This window comes from Condylostylus longicornis, unplaced genomic scaffold (genome assembly GCF_029603195.1).
Source record: "Condylostylus longicornis isolate FDR11 unplaced genomic scaffold, ASM2960319v2 ptg000017l, whole genome shotgun sequence".
In the NCBI taxonomy this organism is placed as follows: Eukaryota; Metazoa; Arthropoda; class Insecta; order Diptera; family Dolichopodidae; genus Condylostylus; species Condylostylus longicornis.
This window is the reverse complement of record NW_026577986.1, coordinates 1,404,295-1,427,135: the sequence shown is the minus strand read 5'-3', so window position 1 is coordinate 1,427,135 and position 22,841 is coordinate 1,404,295. Positions and strand designations below refer to the sequence as shown.

At 24.9% G+C, this 22,841-nt stretch overlaps 1 protein-coding gene across 13 annotated transcripts in view; it reads right to left on the bottom strand.

Annotated features, from left to right (window-relative positions):
* Positions 1-11,851, bottom strand: part of LOC129606067 (liprin-alpha-1) — a 116,590-nt gene extending 104,739 nt beyond the window's left edge. For 8 of the 13 annotated variants that reach the window (XM_055516137.1, XM_055516142.1, XM_055516139.1 and 5 more), the window contains exon 1: positions 11,297-11,851. In XM_055516137.1, the coding sequence (XP_055372112.1) occupies positions 11,297-11,755 (459 nt within the window). In that variant the 5' untranslated portion in view covers positions 11,756-11,851. The remainder of the gene's footprint in view (positions 1-11,296) is intronic. The other 5 variants (XM_055516144.1, XM_055516147.1, XM_055516148.1 and 2 more) reach the window with 1 other exon arrangement.
* Between the last annotated feature and the right edge of the window lie 10,990 nt (positions 11,852-22,841).

Here is a 22,841-nt window from a genome sequence, read left to right as displayed (position 1 = left end):
TGATAAAATTTCAAAATACTTGTACAGGAACAAAAACCATAACGTATATAGATTCAATTATTTATTCCTACCAATCTAAGTGTATACAATATGTTAACCTCAAAAATTCTTACAATGTTTAAAACATAATTCACTACAACGTTTAAAACATATTTCGACTATACAACAATACGAGTATTAAATTCAAATCTTAGAATTTTAACACTAAATTATCGTTTATTCACCTTACTCCTATTTTGTTTTTTTCAATTTTGATTTTTTTTTTTTGCTCCTTAAATGTATGAAAATTCTTATAGCTTTCAAATTCAGGGAGCAAAATCTTTTATTTCTCATTTTATTTTCAAGACTGTTAAGATTTTTTTTTTATTTTTTTTTGTTATTTTTTTAATACTTAATAACAACAATAATAGAAATCAAAAGATTTGGCACATTTTTGTACTATTACAGAACAATGGAAATGATTACGATAATAATATTTTTGAAAATATTACATTAGAAAAAGGAAAATAAACAAAAAAAAACCACACACAAAAAAAAAAGAAAAAAAACGCCTTTAATATTCAAAAATTTAGGAGAAGAGATAAAGTAAGCATAAACCTAATCGGGTTTTTCTTAAAAGGCAAAAGGTATAAATACGAAGCTGAGCTGTATGTAATATTATGTACAAGTAAAACATAAAAACTATATAAAAAGTAATAGTAAGGCACTAAAACAATTTTGTTTTTTCGTTTTTTTTTCTGGGGATAAAGAAAAACTAGAATAATTCGTTCAGGTATTAACAATGACATTATTTTTGTATAACAAAATGTAAATGACAGAAACATTGTATATTAGAACAGCACATACTTATACGTAAAACAACAACAGAACAACATTGTTGACTACAAAATACACACATTTTCACAAAAAATAAAAATATAGGAGAAATTTTCAAGAATTAAAAAAAATTAAGGGAATCGAGTAAATGTAGTGAAAATTTTGCTTCTTTTTTCGTTTTTCCTTCGTTTCTCTTCTTTTGTTCTCCTTTTTAAACAGAAAAATAATACATAATGAAGTTGTCAAGAGTGAACAACAAGAAGACTTTCATACAGATTAGCTTTTCTTACCATCAGGAAAAAAAGAGAAACAATTAAGTTGCTCATGTCAACTGTGTAATACCAGTAGGAACTTGTTGTTCTATGGGCTAAGAAATATGCCATAGCTGTCATTTTAATTTATGCAAAATTTCAGTACTCTAATTCCAATAATTTCTAAGATAAAACCTAACAAGTATCAAAGTTGTATGGCAGCTGCAACAAGAAACCAAGAAATATTCACATAACAGCCATGATAATATACTTGCTCGAGCAAAATTTCGATCTAATAGCTTTCAATAATTTCTGTTACAGAGATCTCTCCTCTGTCTCGATCACATCCAATTTAAATACGATTCCGAAATTTACTATCATAAATCGTTTGTGAACTTTAGCTTAGCTCAATTAGTTTTTGAGTTATTATTGGAACAGACGAACAGAGATAGTTAAATTGACTCAGAATTCTACATTGATCAAAAACATACAATTACGTTTATATCTCAGACCATTAACATGTAGTGTTACAAACGCTAAGGAAAATTTAGTAAACTCTTCGAATATACGTTTGTACGGAGTTGTATAACGAGGGACAGAGGAATAATAAGTAGGCACTATAATTACGTAATTTTCTCGACTAATAGGAAATTTTCAAGTCGTTGTTTAACAAAATGTTCTAAAAGATATTATTCAAATTTTGTTTGAATTTCAAAAACTTTAAGGAAAAAAATTTTAAGCAATATCTAAAAAGTTGGAATTGAAAGTTTTGAAATAGAAATCAAGTATTAAATTCTTTTTAACTAGTAAAAATAGAAAAAAATTCGAAAATTTTTGGACCATTGGCGCAGATACCTGAATTTAAACTAAAATATTGTAACAAAATTATTTTAAATTTGATTTTATGTTAATCCAGTGGAGAAATGCACAAATATTATTATTAAATCTTTTCTTTGAATTTTTACGCTCGATGTTGACATTTTTTGAATTTGTAGAGTGAAATCAAGGAATTCGAAAATTTATAAAGCATAGAATAAATTAAATCTTTGATAATTTTGAATTTTATTGGTAATTGTTATTTATTTTTAAGAATATAACCGAGAAAATAATATTACTTTTCTTTTAATTCAAAAACAATTTCAACTACAAAGATATCCAATGAATTAAAGAATTTAAGAACAAAATTTGGTATTAAATTTATTTAATCCAAGCAAATACTTTAAATCTATTTTTTTTCCATGCAATACACCTATATCAACCACCATTTCTCATTTTATCTGTTTTTAAATTACATTTAATATTAACCTAAATGTTTTAAAATTTAAATGTTATTGTTTTCTGGTTTCTAACTAAAAACTATAGAAATGGAACACAAAACACAAACTAAATGAAATTTCAAAAACCCTAATATGAAGGTTTTTTTAATACTATAATATTTAAATAAAACCTGGTTAATTAATCCTCCAAATATACAATTGAAATATAAATGAATTAAGCGAAACCAAAAAAAAAAATGAAAAAAAAAAACTTATAATTAGATTTGTTGTAAATTTTCATGAAAATTTTCATTATTTCTTATAAATACATACGTATACATATGTACACAACTAATACGATTTTACCCTAGCTCCAGAAATGTATTATAAACATTTAGAATTTACCTTTAATTTTCATTTTTAATTCTGCGGTTATTTAGTACATTTTTGCAATAAGAGGAGAGAAAAAAAAATTCCCAATATGTCATGCATTAACCTAATTATTTTAAACATGTCAATCTATTCAATATATAAAGTTACGGTTAAAAATTATCATAATGATTCCAATGAAAATTGGATGAAAACCAGAAAAGCCTAAGTAAACAAGAAATATTCGTGAAAAGAAAATTATTTTGTTTTAACTCAAAAAAATCGACTTGTTAGATTCCGATATCATACCAAAATTCACATCTTAGCAATATTAAAATACTTATTTATCGGTTAGCATTCTAATCAGTTTATAGGTCACCCTAGCGTTTCATTAACATTCATTTATATTTTAATTTTTAAATTTTCAACAGATTTTTTTATATTAATACGATTGGGGCAGCGCACAGTACGAAATTTTCTTTAAAATATGTAATCAAACATGTTCAATATACTCTCGGTATTAAGCATGAAAATCACAAATTTCTGTAAGGTTTTCAAACAAGCATTAGGCTGTTTCAAAATTTAAAAAGTTCATTTAACGAATACCTTTTAAAATCTCTTCACTTCTAAGAATAATTCAAATTATTCAAATCATTGAATTTTTAATTTACTTACATTGATTATAAAGGATTTTCAAAATATTTTAATCAGTAATGTTGAATTCATACCTGAAATTAGAAAAAAAAATTAAAAATTAAAGGATTAGTTATAAAATTTATTTAGAATTGCATAATTACAGGATTTATTTTTGAATATTTTATTATTATTAATTTTATAAAATAATATATTAGTATATTTAAAACCAAGGGCAATATATTTTAAAAATTAACAAATTATTTAAAAAAATCTTCAAGTACACAAATTAAAGTAATGTTTTAAAATTTATGGCCGAGAGCCAATAAATTACATTAGAACCATATGGAATAATTTGTATAAGGTCCATTGTACATATGATGTAATTTTAAGTACTTTTAAAATTTAGTCATATACATAAGTATATGGAGATGCATAAATATCTTGCTATATGTTCTTAACAACTGACCTTTAATACAATATTTGTTGTTATATTATTAAGACAATTATTGTTGATGTTCTTTGGATTTCTCACACATTTTACTTTTAATCAGAAATAAATGCCCTTCATAACTTAAATGTAAATCTCTACATAAACTCTCTACGTAATTAATGACGAGAATTTTAAGAAGGCGTAAATTTAAATAATAAAAACCTCATGAATAAACTGAAACCAAAAATTAATGTTTATTTGAATTTTAATTAAAAATTTGATGAAGTAGAACAATAAAGTTAAATGATTTAGTCTTAAATTTATTAAATAATTTTATTTGTCTTTCATATATCGAAAAATTTTGTGTCCCCGTCCTATCACAAAATTAGAACCCGTTTACGTATTGTAAATTAGAACAATCCAATCTTAAGTACTGTAATGTAGCTAAATAGTATTTAATGGTAAAAAAAAACTTATTTTTAAATCCAATTGGTTTTCAGTTTTTGCACTCTAAAAACATTTCCAAATGCAACTACTTATCAGCCAGTTACTTTTAAATATTTATGAAATAATTGCCCTCATTGGTCTCTCTTTATTTTTTGATTACCTTAAGCCAGATAAACTGGCACAATAATTCATAATTTTTCGCAACTAAACGAAAAACCATAGTATTTGACAAATTCTCATTTTTACCGACCGTATTGTGTAAACAATAGGTAGGTTATGTGATGGCAACAAATTTTGCATATCGAGTTTTCGGTGGGAACGTACTTCTCCATAGTAGAGAAGTGTAAATAAACCATTTTTAGCAACCTGTCGGTCTGTCGGTTTGTGTGTGCACGCGTGTATCTCAAGTTCGGCTGAACCGATTTTGATGAAATTTTATATATAACTTTATTTCCACCATGGCACGGATTGATCAACTTTTGGTATATATCAGGCCTCGGGAACTGCACTTTTTACCGGACCTGTTTTACATTTTTGAACATTTTGAAGAAAATATTCAACCGATTTACTTGAAATTTTATACATAAGCTCAGTTCGACCGTCCGCAAAAATTCCTATGTTTTGAAAGAAATCAGGCATCGGCAACTAGACGTTTACTACGGGCCAAATATACATTTTTGTGTATATAAAGAGAAATAATTAACCGATTTCATTGAAATTTAATATATGAATTCCTCGTATTAAAACAATGAACATGTAAATTTTTTGGAAAGATCAGGCATCGGCAACTAAACGTTTACTACGGGCCAAACATAAACTTTTGTGTATATAAAGAGAAATAATCAACCGATTTCATTGAAATTTAATATAGAATTCCTCATATTAAAGCAATGAACATATAAATATTTTGGAAAGATCAGGGATCGAAAACTGATTTGCGTGCCGATTTTACATTTTTCACCATATCTACGGAACGAATTGATGGGATTTCATGAAATTTGATATTTGAGTTCTGGTTGTTACCGAAACTAACTGGCGAGCATTTCGGGAAATTCGGGTAGCACAAATCGAAACTTTACTAAGAGCCAAATTTACATTTTTCTAGGTATGTTAACTATAAGCTTATTAATGTCCTAAAAATTGGAAAGAAGTATTTAACAGACATTTTTATAATGTTCTGTAACACTTTCATTTAACTAGACAATACACAATGCGGTCGGCTATGTGCTGATCACATCAGATTTTTCTATTTTATGAATCAAGTGTTCTTATCCTTTTTTTTTCTGCTCACGTCTGCTAAATTTATAATTTCTTCCATCTGTTCGTATAAATATTCACAGTTTAAGGAAAAATTTAAATCTTTACGCTCTTCTTCTTCCTTTTCGTGGAAAATCAAAGAAAAAGTATTTTTTTGTAACTCGAATGAAATATAAAAAAAAATAAAAATATTTTTGAATTGCAAAATTGTACATGAATTTCAAAAAAATAAAAAAATAAAGTAAATTCGAGCAGAATAAAATACCAAAGTGCTTTAAATCAGATTATCCTTTTTTTATACGTATTTCTTTTTTTTTTGTTAAAAATTTTACCGGGGAAAATAAATAAACATAATCCGCATCCAAAATAATTTTATGTTGTTATTCATAATTTAAAAAATGTTCAGGTATAATGTTTGAGTGTGTGTGTGTACTCATAAAATATCACGTCCACCATTCTTTATCAACATCATCGCAATCATTAGAAATACTGATAATCATGAGGGTAATAATCATAAATGGTCGGTTTTTTCATAAAATTTTTATTCCCATATAACCATAATTTTATTTTAATTCCATTTCATTTCTGATTTGTTTGCCTTTTTTTGTTGCTTTTTAATTTTCATTAAGAATTTATATTCGCTTAACAATAATAGAGCATAAGGCCATAAAAATGCACAACATACTACTCTTATCTACACCTAATTAGGGAAATGAAAGCAAATAATGGTGTAAACACCAATACGTTAAAAAACGTTTTGTGACCATTAAGTCGTCCCAGTGATATAACTCTAATCCTAGATATTCCTAGGACTGATTTCTCTAAATACTTGTATGCTTCACAATCCCTTAGTATTTAGGTAATCACAAATATTGGTAATTTTAAATATTTGGAAATATTTTCTACTTTTTTGTTTTATATTATTTTCAATTTTACTATGATTGCTCAACTAGTAATAACTATTAAATCTACTTTATCAATTTATCTAACATAATGGCATTGCGTTGAGTTGGAAATTTCTTTTAATGTTTACTAATACTCGTAGTTCCATAATAAAACAGATTCTTTGAATATTAAATTTTCAATAAACATTTAACCACTTAACCGATTAGTCGAAGCGGGAAATATTAAAAAACATTTCGTGTTCATTATAAGTTCGACAGCTATGAAAACTTCGAACTATTGCAGGGGCTGGGAAGAAGAGAAAATACGAAAACTACGAATGTTGTACTGTGTACTTAAGATTTTTGGCGATTGAAGCTTCCGTTTTGAGCTCTAAGAATCGGGAAAGATTTATTCTAAGAATCTGGAAAACAATTTCAACTAATTCATTAATTTCATTTAAATTTAAAAAAAAATCAATTTAAAAAAATATACAAAGTTCGCAAATAATTTTTAATATCACAAGCGAAATTCCATTTTAACCTTTTTACGGTCATGGAAAAGCCTTCGTCGCTTTTTCTACTTTCACGTTATTGAAATTCTTTAATAAATTTGATTAATACTCAAACTAATGAATTTAAAAATCATTTTGTTCTACGTATGTATTTTATTTAATAATTTCATTAAGTTAACTGAATATCATTCACATTCTATCATAAAAATAGAAAATAGCAGAAATCATTAGTTTTATTGAAAATGACATGTTTTGAAGTAATAAAAAAAAACTACAAATACAAATAGGAAAGAGGAAGTTAATGCTAGTATTGAAAGTTAATGTTATTGTAGTTGGCAAAACTTAAGAAAGGATATTGAATTTTGAAAACGAATATAAATAGCATGAAACATAAAGAGGACATGAATTAACTATTTATTTGGATGAAGTCCAAAATTTAATTTACATATTAAAAGTGATACTATTTACAAATATTTAATAATTACTACGGTATGAGAAAATTTCCGTACTTAGACAAATTTACACGGATACTTTGCCCATTCGACATTATCTTTACTCCAGACCGACAAATTCTACAGACGTGAATCTGTTTCTCCCTTAGTTTAGAAAATAGGTTGAAATTTCTATAAAATAAAAGTACGGAGAAAAAGAAGGATTTTATTAAATTTTTGTTAAAATTGAACTCATTTGACATTTTATTGAAATTTTATAAATAGGAAATTTCAATCAATATTTTTTTATACTGCTGCCTTATTTTTTAAATAATGAAAAAAAACCACGTTCCTACTTTTCCCAATATATTAAGAGGAAATCAAAATATAGAACTCACAATGAAAAAATTTTAAAGCCTAAAAATAATAAAATAATGTAGAAGATAAAAAAAATAGGAACAAAAAATAAGCACTATGAGAAATGAAAAAAAAACAAAAAAATACAATACCCTTATTCGCGAAAGAAAAAAACAAAAATGAAAAAAATGCACAAAATCTAAAAATCCTTTAAAAGGATTTTTCAGGTCTTATGGTTTCTGTGTTTCAAATATGCACTTAGCAAAAATCATTTGTTAGTAGTGCTAAAATACTGATGGCAGTAGCAGTATAGTAGGAACGCGTTGGTAAAGGATTTTTTTCCCTTTCTATTATACTTATTTAGTGTACCTACATATTTCATTTGGCTTTTTCCTAACCGAACTATACATTTAGAATAGATACATAAAATATGCAAGCAACGGGCCACATGCAACATTCGAAAATAAAATGCTGGCACGCCAATATTGTTTTGGAACTGTTCTCCAGTGCACCTTTTTTCTGCAGCAAGACGTAGAAGTATAAATTAAATCAAAAACACATTTTCTTCTTTGGCATAAAAACTGTAAGAGAAACTGAACTCTAGCAAAAATTTAAGACAATGAAAAACATAACAAAGTGAGCTGTTACTTTTAAAAACACAGATTTTTTGCAGCTCGGTACCATTTTTGTCAAAAATCAAGCTATTACACTTTCATTTTATACGAATAGCTTCTATTTCTAGAAGAAAAAAATTCACATCCACGTAATATCTAACACTTTACAGAATAAAGGCATATTAAATAAATAATAGTAACCCTAATCTATTACTACTACGTACAAAAATTCTAATCAACACAAAACTAATTTAAAATCAAATGGCCCCTAATATCGCAAAAAGTTTTACTTGCCTGATCCAAAATAATTTTATAACATAACCATATAAATTAAAAATTTTTTTTTTTTTGTGAGGTGTATTGACCCTCGCAAAAAATTCCTTAACCAACAACAATAATCTACACAAAAATAATAACAAATCATATTGTGGCATGAAAGTTTTACCACTATACAACACAATATAGTAAGAGAAATTTATTATTTACCTACCACACTACCACTCTTACTATTCTTTTTTGATTGCAATCAAAATAATTCAAGTTATTATAAAGGAGTGAAGAAGTTATGAAATTTTTGTGGCTTATTGCAGTAAAAAATTATTTTTGTGAAGCAGTTTTGCAGATGTTTTTTTGATTAGTTTTTCCTTCCCGTTTTGTTCTTTTCCCATTTCTCATGCTTTTCTGCATACATATTATGTAGTTTAAATAACACGAATATCGTACAGAACAAATTCAAATGTTATATATTTTTAGTGTGTTGTCTAAGTACCTACTATATAAAATAATTGAGAGAGAATAAATGTACGTGTAAACCTATACAATATAATTGTATTTTTATGTGTTGTTGTTATTTTTCTTGGGTAATTTATGAATGAAAATATTTTTAGTGGTTTTGAATTTTCATACTTTTTTACTATGATATGGAGAGTTGGATTTTGTTATTTTTTTTTTTTTAAAGAATTTTAAAGATATTAAATATAAAGAAAGAAAAAACAAAAAAAAAAAACAATAAAAAAAAACAACAACAACAATGGGAATAGTTCACAACTTTTTTTTTGTTTGCAAGGTAATCCAGGAAATAAAGAAACAAATAATAAAAGGATAAAAGTATTTTAATTTGATTAAAACTTATTTATTCAAAAAAGGAACTGAAATTTTTATGTTTTATAATAAGTTTTGGCTTTCTTCTTTCAGGAGAACGAACCGAAATTTGCAAAAGTTTTTTTCCTTTCTTGTTTTATTATTCGAAATTTTTATTATGAGCATTTCATTATTCTTATATTATTTAAAATTTGAAAGTTCTGAATATTTTTATATAATAAACTCATGATTATAAAATTGGATTTTAAAAATGATTGGGAAAATAAAACATAAATGAAGGGTAATTGTGTAAAAAACTTTTATATTTTTAATGTTATCTTATTAGATTTCATTTATAATTGCAAAATATTTAAGATATTTCAGTTTTTATGTCTTGCACTTTTAGGAAAATGTTTTATGCAGGTATAATATGTTTGTCCTATTTATGTTTTGTGTATTATTAACTTTAGTAATATTATAAATTTTTATAAAGTTACGGGCCTGATCGGCTATTTTACTAGGCAAGTAAGAAGAAAGTAAGTAACCATCATATATTTGTATAATGTAATTTTATTCGGTATTGCGTATCTCGTGTTTTTTTTCTAAAATGTATACAAAAATTATTCACTTTGTTTTTGAAAGTGTGACAGACGTTCAGCCGATAATTTGAGAAAACATACAATTCCAATTGAAAATATGAGTAATTTTATTGGAAAATTGAAATATTCATTAGAAAAATGGATAATTCTGATTTGAAGGTGAAGGAAGAGTGAGTAAAAAAGCAAGATTCACGATTAGGCTACAATATTTTTACAATTTCAATAAATAAATTCTTATAATTTTAAATCTACATATTTAATAATGTTACGTTGTACTAGCAGCAAAATAAATAAACAAGTTATTTTTTGTTTTAACAAAAAGTTAAATGTTACCCAGCTATTTTAAATAAAATCTAATTATTAAAATAATTTTTTTAAAATAAAGGGCTGAAAAGATTAAAAGATCAACAAATTTTCTGAAAACTGAGGTGTTATTGAACCAATTTTTAATTATTCTAGGGAACCGGAAGTATCAGGGTCGATTTTTTAAAAAAAGGTCCTCGAATAAAACTGTGACATCCAAATTGTCTCAAAACAAAGTTTTATTAGTTTGTGTATCGCACTAATACAAATTTATATTACCAGAATAATATTTGGCAAAAAACAAAGTTTATTTTTATGTTTTGGATAACTATTTTATAAAAAAAAAAATGAAATTTAAAAAAAAGAATTTAAATTTTAAAGAAAAATGTTCAGTTGTTCGATTTGAATTTTCAAAGCATACTATAATGTGTTTCAGTAATCAAATTTTTAGATACGCGGTTTGCTGAACTTCTTGCTTTCAGTTAGCGTTCATTAAACATTTTGGATCATTTGATATTGTAAAAATTTTTTATTTTACAATTTCGATCATAAAACTTTGCAAGGTTTGCGTTTTACTTGCAATTTAAATGTCACAGAAGTTAAGATTTACAGGACCTTTTCAACGATATACTATAGCTATATCCAGTTATTTTTTTTATGACTATTTGCAGGTTTTTTTTTGGAAACTGCAACCTTATAAGACTTATTTTTAAAATTATTGCTCGAGCAAAATCTGTAGACACAATGTACATTTGCATCTAAAGTCTGAATGAAGTGTAAGAACTACGATTTAGCCTTAAATTGTTATGTCGATCCTCGAATTGAATTCTCAAAAATTTATTGAATATGAAATTAAATTTTAATTCATTTGTTAAATACTAAAACAATAGTTTAATTTAGAAATCAATTATGTATATAATTCTCAAATAAAATTTATAGTAATAATTCTGAGCGATTAATTTATCCAGAAGTACTGACTTTTATACTTATGCATGTACATATACATACATACATATATTTAAATATTTAATTTTTTAAAATAATTTTAACAAACCTTTATTAATATTTGATGTAATGAACATTTACAATTTTTCGTCCAATTAATTGATTTTTTTGTATTTGTATCAGCAGTATTTGTATAATAATATATTGGTCGATTAATTGTACATGTATCTTGTAAATAAATTAATGCTTCAAGAAAATCAACATGTAAATTACATTTTGATGATGATGTACCGGGTGGTGTATCAGATTCACTTGATGATATAAAACCACCATGACCACCAGCAATACCACCTGATATATTATGACCACCAATACCTGCTGGACTACCACTATTATCAGGATTAAAACTACTCTGTTGTTGGTGTTGTGAATGTTGCTGAATTTGCTGTTGTTGTCGATAATATTGTGAAGTTGAAGCTGATAATGATGTTAAAAATGGTGTCGGAAATGATGATGGAGGAACTGATGTTCTTTGTTTTGGAATATCGCCTTCGTTCGTCGACGACATTAATAATTGATTTTAATTTTTATGGTTTTCTTTTTTTCTTTTTTCTTGAAATTTTATTGCTATTTTTTCGCTAATTATTTAATAAATTAAATTATAACTTTTAAATTATATAAATAAATTATAAACTTTTTTTTCCCCTATATTTTTATCACAGACTTTGTACTTTTTCCTTTTTTTAATAAAATTAAATTTTTTCTTTTATATTTTTTTAAAGATTAATTAAGAAAAGACGATATGATTAAATTAAATTTTCCAAATTTGAAAAAGTTTTTAATTTTAATAATATCAACAAAATTTGAACACAACAATTTTTATTTTAAGGTTTTTGTAATTAAAATTTTCTTTTAATTTTCCAACTTTTGAATGAATTACAAATTTTGTAAAAGTAAATTTTGCAGATTGAATTCATTTTTTTCTAAATATTTTATGAAAAATTTTAAGAATTTCATTAAAAATACAATGATTTCTATTAATTTATTTAAATGGTAATTTTTGATTATATTTGTCAAATTTTCTTAATTATTATTATAACACTAATTTTAATAATTTGAAGGCAGAAAATTCCAAAAAAAGAAAATAATTTATTTTTGTCTTTATTTCTTTTCTATTTAATTGTTTGCTTTTATAGTAATAACTGTTCAAATTCATCGAAACAATAATAGCATTGTCTTTTAAAATATCTGGTTGAATCTGTTAATTAAAATTTAATATGTTGATAGTCATAAAAGGAAGCAATTAAATGCTAATGACTTGTTCTTTTGTATACAGTTTTGAGTACAAGGCATTTCATTTAATATACGCTATTATGTGGTCTATAAAATGTACAAGAAATTTCAGTGCATAGGAAGGTTATAACTTATGAGTTTATTGTTAGTAAATTTTAAATTATAATTTAATGAAATTTTTAAAAGTTATTAAGAACATGCATAAATGGTATAAACACCAATGGTTAGTGTGCATAATGTAAAGTCTATCAGTTTTTAATTGGAATAACTTAAAATAAATAAACACATTTCTCCACAAATAAACACATTCTCTATTTCTCCAAATTCATATTTTTAATTAAATACCTTATAATTTGTAGTATACGCATGAAAGTAGGAGCATGTACATATGTATTTTAATGCCATTATTATCAATATATGGCTAGACTCATTTTGAGTCTTCCTATATTTTACGATGTTGAATGGGAAATTTGGAATACTTTTAAATAATTTTTGATTTTTAAATATACCCAAAGAAATGGAACTTTTCACAATATTTATAGACTTTATTTTTAATAATAATGCTAAAGAAAGACAATAGCTTTAAAGAACACATTTATTTGCAACACATGGAACTGAAAAATTATATGCGGATTTTTAATGTTATTATTTATATATCTATATGTATTGCATTAATTCCATTTCGTTAAACAAAAACGAAAGAAGGCGACTCGATGAAAATAAATGGCGGCTTTGTTGCCGAAATTACTTTTGTTTGTCAAAAATCGGATTTTTTTCTCCATTTTCCTTGCATTTAATACAGTACTAAAGACAAGCTTCATTTATATATACGAGGACAAAAAAAATTTTAAGCCTTATTAAAATTGCAATGAGAAATTAATTAACACGTGAACGGACACAAAAAGAAACAACAATAGACCTGCAATTACAGAGACCAAAGATTTTATTTAATATTAGCAATAGAAAGATGAAAATTTAATTCACGTCCTACTTGAAATTTTCAAAAATAACATGCTGCAGAATCAACGTCTACGAACGTGCTTAGTGAAATCAAAAACAAAGTGAAATGTTAGCGTTTAATTTACGAATTTAATAAACTTTTTAAATAACAATCATTAAACTTATATGAAATTTTTACAAGAGTTTCTCATAGAAACATTTTCTTGTACTTCAGACTCACAAGACTTTCAAAAAACCAGTTTTAACAACTATAGAAATAATTTCTGGTTGCAATTTTTTCTGAAAAGGATTTATAAGCTGTTGAATATTTTTTTTTTAATTAAGTACTTCTCATATTTGAATAACTTCATATAACTTACATTAATGGAATTTAATACTTATTTATATTATAAAGAACATAAAAATCTTACTTACTTAAAGCATTCAATCAAAATAAGTAGAATTATTTGCCAAGTGTACCATGTCATTCAAAATCATTAACATTATCTCATTTTTATGTTCCATTTCAATCTAATTCATATAAATCAATACGTACATACATATATACATATATCAACAATATATCAATCAATAATTTTCCAATAAATACAAGTGCCATTCAAAATCAAACGTATATTAGATTCAACTTCCTCCACATTATATAAGTAATAAAAAATTGTAATAAAATTAAAAAGAAAAAACACAAAATTTTCTTACGGCTTTAATCGCCTTCAATATTCAATCAAAAAAACCAGTTATTTAATTCGAAATGAAATCAATAAATATATAAAATAAATAAAAGTAATAAGCATTAAAAAAATACATACATATATGTAATCTAAAATCCGATCAAAAATATTATGTAAATAATGTCCTTACGCGGAAACATAATAAAGTATATATTTAAAATAATATAAGCAGACAAAAGGTGTACATTATATTTGGACAGTTACATAGTATTTAAGACATAAATTTTTGAATATTTAATACAAAGTTGGTGTTTAATGCACACATATACATACAGCGAACATTTTGTACATTGTTGCAAGATTGGAAGTGTTAAATTGTATTTTAATTTCCATTTTAACGTTTTCTATTCTTAATACAGCAGTGTTTTTAGAGTTATTTCACGAAACTGCATTGAAATATGCTTTGCAAACTACAACTGAGTTTACTTTACAAACTGGCGATTGTGATGTTATGATTAAAGTTCAATTTTCATCTAACTGAAATTTTGAGAACTGGTACAACTTACAAATATAATTACGTTTTACATATTACTAGAAGGCCCCAGCGCGAATAACAAGAAAAAATTAAAATTATATTCGGTTTCCGTCAACTCGCAAAATATAAAAACTGATGTCCATATACGGCCCAAAAATAGTCATTGCACTTGATTTAAAATAATCTTGAATTTTACATTTCAGATATAATCAGATTTACATCAGATATAAAAATCTTGCATCTCACCTTTCTATCATTTTGCTTTAGCACCTGTAAAATATTAATGAATGGTATGTTTACTATACAGCTCCGTATGGCTGTATCGTATGGCGTGATTTCGATTGATAGACGTACATAACAGTATACTAATGATAGGTGGCAGACTTATCATTTTCAAGTAATACCTGGATTCAAGTATTGAACACAAACGCTAATTTATTATATCGAAAAAGTACCGCAATTTTTTTTCTCGCTGCGCTACGTCCACTTCCATCTACACAAAGTTCATAGCACGTGTGCCGTTTTTTAGGCAAAGTGATAATTTATGTAATTGAAAAAAATATTCCGAACACAACTTCGTTCTAGTTTTTACAACTTCGAAGCTATAATGCATATTCGTCGGACAGAATTTTTTCAATCCGGTTTTGTTAACTCTTCAAAACTACGCCTACACTTTTTCTTTTTTGTCATGCTTTTTACTTCGTTTTCTCTTTCTGTGCGTTATTTCATTTTATTGCAAATCGTGCTAAAATTTGTGTATTTATTATGTATGTATTATAAGATTTCAGCGAATTTTGTAATTATAATTTTCGTCAGTTGCATTCTTAGTTTAATGCAAATTTTCCTCTTTTAAATATATTAAATGAAGTTTTAATCTCGGAAATTTCTCCCAATAAAATTTTTCATAAATATTGTCGATCGAACCTTCATTATTTCAAATATTCTTGCTACTTATGTATATTAAATTACATCACATATGTATGTACGTACGTTAATATATGTACTCTATAAAATACATTAGTAAATTAATATTTCAATAATGATAGCCCCCCCCCCCCCCCCCTCCCTTCCCGCTTCCACATTCCGTGTAAATAACAATAACTTATCTATAGAAAACCTACTATGCATTTAAGTTGTCTGATATTCCAGTCCAAGGCTAAAAATCTATTAAGAACAAAATTATGCTTTCAAACAATTTTTCAGTTATAATCAAAGAATCTATCACTTTGTAAAAATTTATGTAAGGCAAAAAACCACTTTAGATAAAAATTTCCAAAACAAAAACAAATAAAATATTAAAATGCAAAAAAAACTCTTGATTTTTTTTTTGCTGTTGTTGTTTTAATACAAAGACTTAATTTCCATAAAATGTTTTGACAAAACATCAATAAGTTCGATTCAGTTTTATCATCATAGTTCGATCTCATATGTATACTAGTATGTATATACCTAGTTCGTGTGCAGTATTATTATATATACGAGTGCATATTATTATAATGAAATACGAATTGCACAAAAACAAAAAAAAAAACGCATTATTTTAAAAAATACCACCGATTGAGCGTTCAACTTGAATATGTTTAGTTAAATATCAAGTGTGTAAATGAATGTTTTATTTGCTGCAAGGTAAAAAAAAACAAACAGAAAAAAAATCAACAATTTTCAATATTCTATAGTATATACACTACATTTAAGTACCAGACATGCTATTGGAATATAAAGTGAAAAAAAAAATTACAGAAAAAACAAATCAACACCGCCAACATTAAAGGAACACCAAAACTATAAATACGAATAGAAAAATAATCGCAATTGCATTTACCATTATTATTACTTTTATCTTTAGAAAATATCAGTTACCGCATTCTGGATATATTTGCCTGCCTGCTTGCTTACTGCTGCTTGCTTGCTCCTTTAAATATTCTATCAACTACATATATAAAAATGCTTTCAAGTATTGCAATCATTGCATTACAAAAGAAAAACCTATACGTTTGTGTTCTTGTTTTATGGTACAACCAAAAGGTTCTTAAGAAGATTTCAGGAAAAAAGAAAAAACTCTTGTCTTTTTTATTTTATTTTTTCTTATAAAATGTTTGCAATGTATTTGAAAATTTCATTCAATATTTAATAATAGTCGCAAAAAAAAAAAAACTAAAATTGAAATTGTGCACTCAAATTGAACTTTTCTTTAGAAAAATTGCATATATTGAATTGCAATATAAGAGGAAAAAAATTTTTAACATATGAAAGTTGAAAGTTTTATTACTATCATAAAATATACTGAAGTATACGATGATGATGAATAAATAGTAGGAAGACATTACGATATTCGAAATATAAATAATAAAAAAAAAAAATAAAGAATAAAACACTTGAATATTTTTGTAAATAGTACGAAAAAGTTAATACTGTCAACCTTGAATCATTCCGGTGAATGCGGTGCATTAATTAATTTGTATTTTATGGAACTACATTATACATTACATAATTATATTTTACTACATTCCATTCCACATTCAACTACATTATAGAATTCATCTTCAATTTTAGTTTTTTAATATTTGTATTGTATTGCGGATCCCTTGCATATACACACGTTTGTATATAACTTATTAAAAATCTTATAAGCAAATATTTAAATAGACAAATATTAAGTAGTTCCGTTACTTTTATATTCCTTCCTTTGAATTTGGGTGGAATTCCGTTAAAAATTCCAACCAATTTATATTTTTTTTTAAATACTATTGGATTTTGAGCGGAATTCTCTTGGAATTTTTATGTGTTTATGTCTCTTTGCACTAATTTCCCTTTTTTTCTGTAATTACAGTCAAAATTTTCAAAGAATAATAATTTTATCCGGAATTGTATTACAAAATCTTGATTTTTGAAATTTTTTTGAATTTATAAAATATTTTGGAATTCTGTGAGGATTTAACGCGAATTTCTCCTAGCAATTTCTAGAAAACAGAAAGTCTCACTTTAAGTCTCAGAAATTTTTTAAAAATTTGGAATTCTGTGGAAATATTTTTATAAATCTAGTAATTATTTGTATTTGTAAATTTTTTAAATTTTAAGGGTAAGAAACTTGAATTTTTGAAAATATTTTGCTTGCTTTCTTATTAATTTTCAGCTATTCTCACCAAAGAATTTTCGAACCAATTTGCTGTTTGCATATACCAGCCATAATTTATTTAATAATTTTACATAGTAAACGAAATTAAACCATCTTAACATTTACAATGTTTTTTGATTTTTAAATTCATACGAAAAGTTATTGTTAGAAATTTAAATACGAACAAACTTTTGGAATGAAAGAAAAATAATAACAACAAGAGAAGGACAAAGAGTGCGGAAACAAACTTATAGAGGAAATTTTTTTGTCTGTTTAAGAATTGGTAACGTATGTGCATATGTGTATATGGAGAGTAGATAAAGTTGAATTAAAATTAAAAATGTGATATGAATAAATTTTGAATTTTCTAATGCTATAAAATGCAAAGTATATTGCACTCTTGTCTACTAAAATGCATAGAGTATAAAATTGCAACAAAATTTATTTATTTATTAATGATTTTTTGTTTTTTCTTGTTTTTTTTTTATAGTAAATTTTGATTTATTTTTTATTGTAATTTGATAGGAGAGTATTAATTTATTGTATTTATATTTATAGAATTCCGGCAATAATATGAATAAAATTAAATTCATATAAGAGAAATTTATGATTCTGAATATCCAGAAATGTAATGTGAACACATACTATGTGTTCAAAAAAATTTGTAGTCTGAGATTTGAGTGTTGATTTCTGATGAATATTAGCAGCAAATATTTATTGTATTTGGTAGATTGATTGTTGCAAAATTATCATTTTAACGCGTGCAATTTCTAAGCCGAAAATTATGAGTTACTTAACTATATTTAAAATTTCAAGTTTGCTTGAATAAATCTAATTGTGAATATCAATTAATTTTCAATAAAAGCTATGAATGTAGACTAAAGTCAAACACCTAGCAATAACAAAATTCTAAACTAAATTTTAATAATAACTAACAAGACAGAAGATCTTACATTAACAACTCCATTTTGACAACACTCTGTACTTTAAAAAATAAATACGCCTACATGTGTACGATTTTATAATAGAATTTAAATTATTTAATATTTATTTTAAAATTATCTTCCTGTGGTGGTGGTTTTGGCTCATAATTTATTTATTTGAGAATATTTTCAATCCAAAAATTTTACTGTATTTCCTTAGCCTAATTATGGTAACACAATTTTGTATCACATTTGGTTTACAAATACTTATGCATTAGAAGCAGAATTATAAAAGGGTTTAGAACAAAATTTTTATTTTTATTCTGTGACTATACAATAGCAATTGAAAATACATTTTACATATTATATACATAGAAAAAATTTTAGAATGTAGGTATTATTTACCGTTTTTCCATATAGCAAATATTTTACGGTTAATTTTAACTTTGTATGCATGTTTAATATTACTTAAAAGATTCTAAGCTACATTGACTTTTTGATCATTGAAAATTCAAAAAAAAATAAGAATTTTTTTATTCTTTTACAAGAAAATTAGAAAAGAAAAATCTGTAATGCATAACAGTAATAGTTATAACAATAAGAAATTTGAATGATAACGGTGGTAGCATTAAATTGTATAAAAGGTTGAAATTTAATAGCAAATTAATTTTATTCTCCTCTTTTTTTGATTTTATTTGCGGTAAGAAAAAGTAACATTTTTTAAAATAGGGAATTTGATTGTCTTGAATAGTTAAAATTATGAGAAATTTTAAATTCATTTTAAAAATTGCAATTGGTCAAGTAAAGAAAATTCTGGTGTTTTTTGTAATTATTTTCTTTCGCAAAAAAAACAGCCTTTCAGAGCCACAATAAGTACTAACAAAAAATGAAAATTGGCTGACACAAAAAAATTGCAGACGGTAAAATTGTTAGAAATTTAATAAACGATAAGTAAAATAATTGTAATTGAGTTTTCCACTTTACACAAACAAAATTATTTGGGACAAATTCTGAGTTTGATTAAATACCAATAAGTTATTACAACAACCAGTAGTTTTATTCCCGGATCGCAATCATTCCAAATTTTAAAGTAGGCACAAATTGTTAGATATAAAATTTTTGATAATTTTTCATAATACCATTTCCAATAGATCGTAGACTAAATTCACATAACTACAAATAAAAAATACAGATTTATAAAAAAAAGTAATTTAAAAATAATTTAGAACAAAATTCCAACAGGTTAAAATTGTACTAATATCAATTATAGCATGGCATGAATTATTGTGATAACTGATTAGTAATTCTCTTTAAAATTATTATAAAAACCTCTGTACTACGACGAATTCTAGATAACAGCAATCTTGATGTTAGAAAGTGGAATATAAGAAATAGCATTTATCATTATTTTAAAACTGTGGTGACGTTTTAAAAAAATACAATTTGTGTGAATTCAAAACAGTGACAAAATAATGACTTCATGTACCAGAATCCTACATATTCGATTTTAAAATACCTCCGCACAATACGTTAAAAAATTTCTTTGAATGAACTTTAACAAAATTTTTTAAACAATTTTCAAAAGTAAAATTGAACTTATAATATTTTTCTACTACACAACCAGTTTCCACTAACATTAAATTCACATGATTACTATAAAAACTTAGAAAAATTTATATTTTTCTAAAATACACATTATTGGTATAACATAGTGTTACTACTATTATCATGTTAATTAGTAAGATAAACTCAAAATTTTATGAATTGATCCGTTTCTTTGTACACATTTAAATTTGTGTAAAATTTAGTTTTCTCCATTTTGCCTCATATCGTTAAAAAATAATTGCTCAATGAAAAATTTATTTGAAAAAAAAATTTTGTTATAATGCAGAACAACTATAAATAATCACTTAATTTCATTCAATATTATTTAAAATGAATTTATAATTATTGTGTGGCAATAAAACAAATATAACACTTTATATGCATTTTACTTGTATGCAAGTATTCGTGTAAATATTGAATAAAACTAATTGAATATTGTAAAGCATAGATGTTTTTTTATGAAAAGAAAACATGAATTTTGTAGGTGGATAAATGTGGGAAGAAAAATTGTAAATAAATATAGGTAAAATTATTAATTGATAATTTTTACAATATCATTTACAATTTCACTTTTTATAAATATTCATCAGTGTTTTTAATAAACCAAGTGTAATTAATTAATTCCCACATTTTACAATAAAAATTATAATTTTCATGTAAATTTCAAAAACTTTTCCATAATTGAATAAAAAAAAAAATAAATTATTGTCATAAAACTTTTACACATTCAAAAATATGATGAAAGCGTATGTGCGCGATGATAACAAATAGTGCATGAGCACGTAAGACCATCTAGTGTAGTGGATGTATTTATCTATTTTGTTCTCTTTAAAGAGAAAAATTATGCTTACAACACAAAGTTTTTAATGTTTAAAAAATGAATTATTAAACAAAATTTTTCTATTTTTAAAATTACAAAAGATTTAAGAAAAATTCAATGATGTAATCTCATTTTTATGTTCTTCTGTACAATAATGAAATGAAAACCTTCGTATAGTGATTTTGACCTTCTTATAAATCCTTTTTTAAAATGCATTTAATTTATTGTTTATAGTAAACATGTTTATGATATTTTATATAATCTTAAAAAGTTCTGTACATAAATATGTCGCACAGTATATACATGTTGCACCTACAGCGATTGTGTTTGACATTGACATATATGAGAAAACTACATATAAATGAATATTTTATGTGTAGTGAGACAAGTAGACGAAGAAATTATGATTGTACACAACTTAGTGACTATGTCTATAACACTTACAACATGTTGAATTGAGAAATTCGAAAAACAAATGTAATTAAAGCAATTATTCACTTAAGAGCATTTAAGGAAATAAATGATGTTATTGTAGAATGGCAATAATTTCTGTATGGCAATAAATTTAATTTTACCTGTATAATGTTGCTCCGGAGTCTTGATTTTTAACTATGTAGCCTGTAAAATACTTAAAAATCAAGTTTCCGAAAATTTTACAAATTCAAATCCGAAAACCTTTGTCGTTCCCTAATACTTTATAGATTTAACGATTGTTTTAACTAGTTTTTTGTCGGAATTAAAATGTGTACGTAATTCAACTATTGCAGTGAAAGATTTTGAAAATTCTCGCCAATTCTTAAATATTATTATCCAATTTTTACTTAACACTCTTAAGCATTTAATCAATTTAAATCTCTTTAAATAAGAATAATCATACTAATAAGAAAAGTTATTAAAAATACTCGTATTGTCAATTTTTGAGATCAAAATTGATATAAAAAAAATTTTTCTATAGAAAATTTCATTATGAAAATTTATTGAAAATTATATCAAAAGGTTATTGTTTAAGTAGAATTAAAAAAAGGTCACGAGGGCGATAAAATAAGCTATACATATTTAATAAAAAAAAAAACTCATAATTATAAAATTTAATTAAAAAAAAAATAATCAATTCGCTTAAGGTTAAAACATTACGCTTTATACACGCTTTACACAGTTTGAGTTTTCATTATTAAAATTATTTTATTATTAAATTCAAAAACATGAGAAAAACGACACAACCAACATATTTTGCTGGTTTCTTGCTTAGTACGTCAAATTCATTTTGTAAAATATATTATCCTTGATTATAAAATCCTTTTTATTTTAATATATTTACTTGTACATCTATATTATGCGCCACTATATTAGTTAGATACTTGGTTTTTATGAAAATTGCATATAATTTTCAATTGAATTTTAAATGGGAAACTTTATATAGTTTTACTATAAATTTTATTTTGAATTTTAAATGTTTATTACTACGTTATTTTTATCTTTTGAACAACTTTTATTACTTTATTTTTTTTTGCTTTGCCTTTTATTTTTGCATTTTTTGGTTCAGAATACGGAATCGAGTATTAAATAATAGTTCTGGAGCGTACGGTAAAGTTTCTGTTTATAATATAAAAAAATTTTTATTCTAACTGAGTTGTGGAAAAATAACTAAAACAATTCCGCTTACATCCATATTTGGTTTCAACAATCTTTACAGGAGATATCTTTGCAATGTGCTCTGAAGATTTCTCAAAATACC